Genomic DNA, 9603 nt, shown 5'->3' on the forward strand with positions numbered 1-9603 from the left:
GAGCTCTTAAAGAGCAGGATGGATTGTAGTCATCCAAAATAAGTGTTTTAACATAATTTAAGTGTGTGTTTTGCGTATATGTATTATCTATATATAAAAACACACATTCATGCATATATTTTATTATTTATATTTAGATATACATCATATATATGATTGATACAAATTACATTTACAAAAAATATGTAGCAAAATTGTTTTGTTTTTGTGTATGTATCACATATACATAATAAATATACACTCACTGGCCACTTTATTAGGTACACCTGTCCAACAGCTCATTAACGCCAAATTCTAATCAGCCAATCACATGGCAGCAGCTCAATGCATTTAGGCATGTAGACATGGTCAAGACGATCTGCAGTTCAAACCGAGCAATGATTTCACTGTACTCAAATGGCCTCCACAGTCACCAGAGCTCAATCCAATAGAGCACCTTTAGGATGTGGTGGAACGGGAGATTCGTATCATTGATGTGCAGCCGACAAGTCTGCAGCAACTGTGCGATGCTATCATGTCAATTTGGAGCAAAATCTCAGGGGAATATTTCCAGTAGCTTGTTGAATCTCTGCCACGAAGGATTAAAGCAGTTGTGAAGCCAAAAGGGGGTCCAACCTGGTACTAGTAAGGTGTACCTAATAAAGTGGCCGGGGAGTGTATATAATACACATAAATTATGTAAAATGGATGTGATTCATCCCTGGCCAGCACAATTTTTTTATTATTATTATTTATAACAAACTTTAGTAATAGTTTACATTTGTTATAAGTATTACACCTCAAGCATAACATAATTTCAAATAGAGCAAAAGACTATTCTGATTATTTTAACACTACAGCATAATATTAAAATAAAACTTTATTAATTAATTAACTAAAAGATTTCAGCTAGTGCTTGATTGATGTGGGTTTTTTCCATTGATGCCACAATAATATCTCCGTTTACTGAGATATAAAATAAAATGCATTGATGTTGTGTTACTCATTGTCTCAGGCTTGTGTTAATGTTGTTTTCAGGTGTTCATCGACCGCTTCAGATATAACGCCAACAGAGCCGCTCAAGTGCAGAGCAAACTCAAGCTGCTGGAGAAACTGTGAGCTTTAATACTTTTTCCCCAATTTCTGTTTAATGGAGAGCAGATTTTCTTCAGCACATTTCTACACATAATAGTTTAATAACTCATTTCTAATAACTGATTTCTCTCTTTGTCATGATGACAGCTCATAATATTAGACTAGATATTCTTCAAGACACTAGTATTCAGCTTAAAGTGACATTTAAAGGCTTAACTAGGGTAATTAGGGTAAAGTTAGGGTAATTAGGCAAGTCATTGTATAACAGTGGTTTGTTCTGGAGACAATCCAAAACTAATATTGCTGAAGGGGGCTAATAATATTGAACTTAAAATGGGTTAAAAACAATTAAAAACTGCTTTCATTCTAGCTGAAATAAAACAAATAATAATACTTTAGAAGAAAAAATATTATAGGAAATACTGTGAAAAATTCCTGAATCTGTTCAACATCATTTGGGAAATATTTAATAAAGAAAAATGTCACTCGCTGGAGGGCGAATAATTTTGACTTATAATATAATAACTCTCGCTCTGAATGTCTCACAGGCCTGAACTCAAGCCTATTGTCAAGGAGTCTGAAGTCGCCTTACGGTCAGTTACTCTTCGTTCTCCTCTGTGTTTGTGGATCAGAATCCTGCCTGTCAGACTCATGTTTTTTTTTTTTCTGCTCTCCTGACAGTTTTCCGGATAACTTTGAGAAGTTGTCTCCTCCAATCCTGCAGCTGGATGAGGTGGAGTTCGGATATTCGCCTGAGCAGCGGCTCTTCAGAGGACTCTGCATCTCCGCTGATCTGGAGTCACGCATTTGCATTGTGGGTGTTTGCTGTAGATTATCTGAACACACTGCTGTTTAAAATCTCACTAGATATTCTTCAAGACACTAGTATTCAGCTTAAAGTGACATTTAAAGTCTTAACTAGGTTAATTAGGGTAAAGTTAGGGTAATTAGGCAAGTTATTGTATAACAGTGGTTTGTTCTGGAGACAATCCAAAACTAATATTGCTGAAGGGGGCTAATAATATTGACCTTAAAATGGCTTTAAAACTATTAAGAACTGCTTTTATTCTCTAGCTGAAATAAAACAAATAAGACTTTCTCCAGAAGAACAAATATTACAGGAAATACTGTGAGAAATTCCTGAATCTGTTGAACATCATAGGGAAATATTTGTGTGTGATTGTAGGTAGGTGAGAATGGAGCTGGTAAATCCACTCTACTGAAACTGCTGATGGGAGAACTGACGCCCCTCGGTGGAGCCAGACATGCACACAGGTGAACATCACACACATGCACACTGAACACACTGCATTCTGTCTGTCTGTAGACTCACACCCTGCTGTGAAATAAACTCCATAAAATTAGCCCTAATGTTGGTAAAAGAAACTTCTAGAAATTCTTCAAGCGGTGGCATCTGATTGTTTTTATCCATTGTAGACAGACAATCTCATACAAGTTTGTTTTATTATATATATCCTTGGAGAAGACAAACTTTGGCCTGTTGGAAGTGTTTTGTTTTAGTTTGGAAAAAGTATGAATGGATGGATGGATGGGTGGATAGGTAGGTCAACAGAAATAAAGATGAATGGATGGACTGATAGGTCAACAAAAATAAAGATGGATTGATGGATGGAGGTCAACAGAAATAAAGATGAATTGATGGATGGAGGTCAACAGAAATAAGGATGGATGGATTGATGGATAGGTCAACAGAGGGATGGATGGATGGATGGATAGATCAACAGAAATAAAGATGAATGGATGGACTGATAGGTCAACGGATGGATGGATGGATGGATGGATGGATAGATGGATGGATAGATAGATAGATAGATAGATAGATAGATAGATAGATAGATAGATAGATAGATAGATAGATAGATAGATAGATAGATAGATAGATAGATAGATAGATCAACAGTAGTGAAGATGGATGGATGGATAAACAGAAATAAAGATAATTGAATGGACTGATAGTTCAACAGAAATAAAGATGGATGGATGGAGTGATAGGTCAACAGATAGATAGATAGATAGATAGATAGATAGATAGATAGATAGATAGATAGATAGATAGATAGATAGATAGATAGATAGATAGATAGATAGATAGATAGATAGATAGATATATAGATATATAGATAGATGGATAGATGGATAGATGGGTGGATGGATCAACAGAAATAAAGATGAATGGATGAAATGATTGGTCAACAGAAATAAGGATGGATGGATGGATGAATATATAGGTCACCAGAAATAAAGATGGATGGATCAACAGAATGGAACCTAAATAGATCAACAATTTTGTTTGTTTGCCGCTACCTCGTACTTCAGTTTCTCATCAAATCTTCTGACCAATCAAATGCTCTCTAGTATCTGACATGCCACGCCCCTTTCTTCTCGTTGGCTTTTCATTTGATCCGCTTGAGTTGAACCACTCTCACTGGCAGAGCTGTGAGGAAAAACAACACATTAGTGACTGTTTTTAAAAAGGGGAGGGGCTAATCTATGCCCCGCCCTCTCTTCATGTTTCAGTTGAGACTACGTCTAACATCTAATAAGAAAATGCACATTTAAGTACTTTACGCGACCTTTAAACACAGACTTTAAACTCCCTCCCCTGTGTCCTCTCCCACAGAAAGCTGAAGATCGGTTATTTCAGTCAGCATCACGTGGATCAGCTGGACCTGAACGTCTGCTCCATAGAGCTGCTGCTCAAGAGATTTCCAGGTACGTTCTCCTCCGGATCATCATCATTAGGACATGCCTGACTCCTGCTGAGACGTTTCTGGTGCTGGAGTGTTTATCAATGACACGCAATACATGACTTTAATACTCATGTCAACACTAATTAAAAGGGAAAGTTCACCCCAAAACGAAAGTTCTGTCATCGTTTACTCACTATTTACTTCTTCCAAACCTGTTTGGAAAATTTCTGGAAAATTTAATTATTAATATTAATATAGTATCATCCAGTACATCCTGCATTAGTTTCCAATGACATGATTGAAGTTATGCATAATGCTGATGTATAGACTCTGTTGACTTGATGTGTGTTTGTATTAACAGTGTGTGTGCGTGCGTGTGTTAATGTATATGTGCATGCGTATTTGTTTATGTGTGTATGTTTATGTATGTGTGTGTTTATGTACTTGTGTGTGTTCAGGTGAGACAGAGGAGGAGTACCGCCATCAGCTGGGCAGATACGGCATCACTGGAGAATTAGCCACGCGGCCGGTGGCCAGTTTATCAGGAGGACAGAAGAGCCGCGTGGCTTTCGCTCAGATGACCATGCCCTGGTAATAAACACACTCCATATACATTGTAATGGAAGCAGCAGGGTTTATACACACACCTGTATGGTTCAAATACTGAAGGACTCAGTTTAATCAGGTTTCAATTCAGATTTGATTTGTCTCATACACAGTATGATATGCTTATGCAACCGACCATGACCTAAAAACCCCCGAAGGTAATATCAGTAAGAATCTAAATGGAGTACTAATTTTAGATATAGAAATAGAAGTTATAGCAATAGAAAATAAGAACAACTATAAAATTCATTCACTCATTTTCTTTTCGGCTTAGTCCCTTTATTAATCCGGGGTCGCCACAGCAGAATGAACCACCAACTTATCCAGCACATGTTTTACGCAGCGGATTCCCTTCCAGCTGCAACCCATCACTGAGAAACATCCATACACACTTATTCACACACATACACTACGGCCAATTTAGCCTACTCAATTCACCTGTACCACATGTGTTTGGACTGTGGGAGAAACCGGAGCACTCAGAGGAAACATCGCATCGTGACGATTAAATGAAGGATTAAATAACATTAGAACATCTCGTGCTTAAAATGTGTGGCAAACACTGTTACCGTGCAAACTCCGTCTCTCAGGCTTTACAGTGAATGTCTTTAGTTTTCATAGTGGACATTAACCCAGTGGAAATCTTTTATGCACTCTTGGAAAATGTAAATGCTGGATTAACATTCACCACATGATCACTGATCAGATGTGCCGTTATTTGTAACTTTAGGTGGTTTCTAAAACGAAATCTGTCAGTGTAACTTTCATTCTCTCGTATTCAGACCTTTACCATTTCGTGGCTGTAGCTCCTGTCATCTGAAGGAAGGCATTGACTCAGTGATTGACAGTTGATATTAACCAATCCATTCGTGTTCAGTTCTAGAGCAGTGGGCCAATCAGAAAATCTTGGAGGCGGGGCAAGCATTGAATACCTTGTTTAATGCAGCAAGTTGACATGACAACTGCTTTAAAGCATTCCTGAGCGCTGGGTTTGGCGTTTTTAGGTGCAAAGATGCATTCAGCATGAATGTCTCCTAAATCCGCGCATGAAATATATTTTGAGGTGGCATAGATAAAATTTCAGGCGCATATGCGACCAAAACGGTCACAATTTTGAGCCCTGCTACACTTGTTTTTGTGTGATAATATTGTGATGATAGTGATGATAATATTTTTATTGTTTTCATTGTAGATGGCTAAAATGACCCTGCATCGAACACAATCTGATCCTTGTGATCCTTAAATTAATATTTAGCACTTTTTAACCCTCTGCAAAAGTGCTTTTCCTACTTTGTCTTGTTTCTAGTTTGAAAATATAAAATTTCTTACATCAAGAAGCAGTTTTAAGATGTTTTCTGAGTCTTTTTTTGTGTTGTTTTTCTTTAAAACAAGCATTATAAGGGTTTTAAGTTAAGTTTAATAAGTTTATTTTACTTACCCCTGCGGCAGATTTAGCGTGTTTGAAGGAAAAACTCAATTTTGACTCATTATTATTTCTGAAAACGAGACAATTTGTTTTACTTGTCTAGAAAAAGCTTCTTGATTTAAGAATTTATAGATATTTTGAGTAGAAATGAGACTAAAATTTTAAGTAAGAAAAGCAGTGTGCACTCTAACCACTGTTATTTCAGTATCATTAGTGTTAAAGTTCCTAATATTCATCATTTAAGTCGCATTTATACTTTCATTTTATATATATCATACAGTCAAAATGGCCTATCCTTGTTATTTTATGCAATATTGCAGTATTTGTGGCTGGATGTACCTGTCCACCAATGACCACAAGCATTCGCTCAGTTTCTAATACACATCATTAATTCCCAGTCTACACTCAATGTAAATCCTGAAGCCCATTTACAGTCACACCCCCTGCCACATTCTCCAAATCATATTAGCATCTTCTGGCCCTCGTTTTTACACACTTAACATCTGATTTTTATTTCTAGCCCCAACTTCTACATTCTGGATGAACCGACGAATCATCTGGACATGGAGACCATCGAGGCCTTGGCAAAAGCTCTCAACAAATTCAAGGTAAAACGCAACTTTTCCTGCTATTTTGGAGAACTCTCAGCGATAAGTTTTGCAAATAATAATGTTGTGCAAGTCATTAATGACATATCGAGCTTCTCTATTGTGACATCTAGTGGTTGAACAAGGCATTGCAGTCCAAATTCAAAATATTGCAGGGGGGTTTTTATTCGCACAAATACGACTGAACTATGCCTGGGAATTTTACGGCCCCCTGGTCACTGGACATCTTTGATTGGCTCAAGTGAAGTATTTGGTTATTCTTATATAGTTAAGTTATTTTTATAGGTGACCTATTATGCCCCTTTTTACAAAATGTAAAATGTGTCTCTGCTGTCTCTAGAGTGTGTGAAGTTTCAGCTCAAAATAGCACACTAATAACTCTCTGAAACTGACCCTTTTAAGCTTTTTTTTATCATTTTGGTGACTGTCGCTTTAAATGCAAATGAGATAGTGCTCTTTTCAAAAGAGGGCGGAGCTACAAATAGTGGCAGATTCAAAAACAAGACATCTGTGTGAATCCCTGTGTCATTTATTGCTTTTGCATATGAATTGATGCTTCAGAAGAGTCCAAAACGTACACTAAGCATATTTTAAATTGAATTATACCCTTAATGTTTTACAGAAGCTTGATATCTGTTTTAAACCAAGTAGCGAAATTGAATCATGAACACATAATAACAATATTATTATACTATAAAATGGTATTTATTGCTTGTTATTTAAATGTACATTAAATTACGACTAAACGTAGATAAACATTTATGCCCTGCAATACCATCAGGGCCCACAGGGGGCAGCAGTCCATGTCTAAAATGGTTGTTTTATGATATTTTTATGCTTTGGAAGAGTCCAAATGTTCACACAGCACATTTAAAAGTAAATTACACCCTTCATGTTTTACAGAAGCTCGATATCTGTAAAACTAGTTGCGAAAACGAATTGTGAACGCATAATAACAATTTAATATTTATTGCTTATTTAAATATGCGTAAAATATGACTAGAAATTTTTCACAAACCAACCAAAAGGGTTTTAAATTATTCAGTTTTCGCTGTTTGTTGTTATTATGCGCTTACTATTCAATTTCGCTGATTGGTTTAAAAACTTGCTAATTAATGGATAAAAATTTTTATGTATAATTAAATGAGCAATAAATAATAAATTATGCGTTCACTATTTGATTTTATGTATAGACTAGACATTTTACAAACAAACATTTATATCTTTAAATTAGCATGTTGTTAAACCAGTTAGCACAAATCGAATAGTGAACGCATAACAAATTATTTAATGCTCGTTATTTAAATATACATTAAATTAGGACTAGACAATTTGCATATATTAACAATGTTATTTCTTGTAAGAACATCTGGCACCCTGCAATACCATCATGGCCCACAGGGGGCAGCACTCCATGTTTAAAATATCTGTACAACGTACACACAGCACATTTAAAAGTGAATTACACCCTTAATGTTTTACAGAAGCTTAATATTTGTAAAACAAGTAGTGAAATCGAATAGTGAATGCATTATAATTTCTTTAATGCTCGTTTTTTAAATATACATTAAATAAGGACTAGACATTTTACATATATTAGCAATGTTATTTCTAGGAATAACATCTGGCGCCCTGTAATACCGTCATGGCCCACAGGAAGGCAGCAGTCCACATGTTAAAAGTGACTGTATGTACCTCTTTAGAGGAGACAAACTGTACACACAGCGTATTTAAAAGTGAATTATTGCCTTGATGTTGATAACTGTGTGTGTGTAGGGCGGTGTGGTTCTGGTGTCCCACGACGAGCGCCTTATCCGGATGGTCTGTAAGGAGCTGTGGGTATGTGAAGCCGGTCGAGTCCACCGGGTAGACGGAGGCTTCGACGAGTATAAAGATATCCTGCAGGAACAGTTTCGCAAAGAGGGATACTTGTGATGGAGTCGATACAATAAAAACACCCTCAAACTGCCGTTGAAGAGAGCGTCCCAAATCCTGGAGGCTTTACTGCTGGAGTTCATTCCCCCCTAAAAAATCATGCGGGTTCAAGACCGGACGCTTGCTGAACTTCTGTGTAGATCGACATATTATTAAAAGACGAAGGTGAAGCGGACATATGCACAACAGATGTTATACCCCACACCGCTTTTAAAATTCACTAAATACGGTAATAAAATGATAACTGTCCAACATTTTCTTAATATTGTGTGTCTGGTTATTAGTATTGATGATTTCTATAGTCAACAGGGCAGAGCAATGTCTTTTCAGCATCAGTAATGATTATTTTTATTGAAATTAATTTTATCATGATACTGAATACCAAATATTCATGTCAACGTGACTCTTAGCAGTGTTTGCTAACAGTATAGTTGTTGTTTTTTACCCCTAAACAAAGAATAAAAAATAATGCACCGCTGCTAAAGGAAATGGGCTTTTCTCTTATAAACAATTAGATGCCATAAACTAGAAAAACTATATAAATGAACCGACCGCAGACAGTACTATGCAATACACAAAGTACGTTTCAGAAAGATTTTATTTAGCAACAATAAAGTGTTAGATTAAATGAACGTGTAACATTTTTAGGGCACAACAGCTGTTAACAAAAACTACAAAGGGCCCATTTTCTGCATATTCATGTACAGCACATTCAGAATTGATGCAAAACAACTGAAACTTGATGAATACAAATGTAAGAGGAGCATCTTCATCAAACACAAACAGATGTCGAGTCTTTCCAAAACATTTCATCGTTCAAAATCAACCTATTTAAAGATTCACTATCAACTTTCCACATCCATCATGTGAAGCATTTTCTCCTCGAATGTAAATCAGAATCTATTTAATTAATTTACTGATAAGATCTATATTGAGTGTTCGAAAGCTTTTTTAAATGTTATTGATGATGTACAACATATTTTTGGGATATTTCATATATTATTTGTGTTAAAGTCACAATTATTCACCCTCCTGTAACTTTTCAAATATTTCCCAAATGATGTTGAACAGATTCAGGAATTTCTCACAGTATTTCCTATAATATTTTTTCTTCTGGTGAAAGTCTTATTTGTTTCATTTCAGCTAGAATGAAAACAGTTTTTAATTGTTTTAAAGCCATTTTAAGGTCAATATTATTAGCCCCCTTCAGCAATATTAGTTTTGGATTGTCTCCAGAACAAAC

General features: G+C 36.0%; 1 protein-coding gene across 1 annotated transcript in view; it reads left to right on the forward strand.

Moving 5' to 3' along the window:
* Nucleotides 1-8614, forward strand: part of abcf3 (ATP-binding cassette, sub-family F (GCN20), member 3) — a 23294-nt gene extending 14680 nt beyond the window's left edge. Inside the window, exons 14-21 of the mRNA XM_056470513.1 lie at nt 1018-1094; nt 1623-1667; nt 1756-1888; nt 2261-2349; nt 3716-3807; nt 4244-4376; nt 6338-6425; nt 8202-8614. Coding sequence (XP_056326488.1) covers nt 1018-1094; nt 1623-1667; nt 1756-1888; nt 2261-2349; nt 3716-3807; nt 4244-4376; nt 6338-6425; nt 8202-8360 — 816 coding nt within the window. The 3' untranslated portion in view covers nt 8361-8614. The remainder of the gene's footprint in view (nt 1-1017; nt 1095-1622; nt 1668-1755; nt 1889-2260; nt 2350-3715; nt 3808-4243; nt 4377-6337; nt 6426-8201) is intronic.
* Nucleotides 8615-9603: the final 989 nt, after the last annotated feature.

Source organism: Danio aesculapii, chromosome 2 (assembly GCF_903798145.1).
Source record: "Danio aesculapii chromosome 2, fDanAes4.1, whole genome shotgun sequence".
NCBI classification, from domain to species: Eukaryota; Metazoa; Chordata; class Actinopteri; order Cypriniformes; family Danionidae; genus Danio; species Danio aesculapii.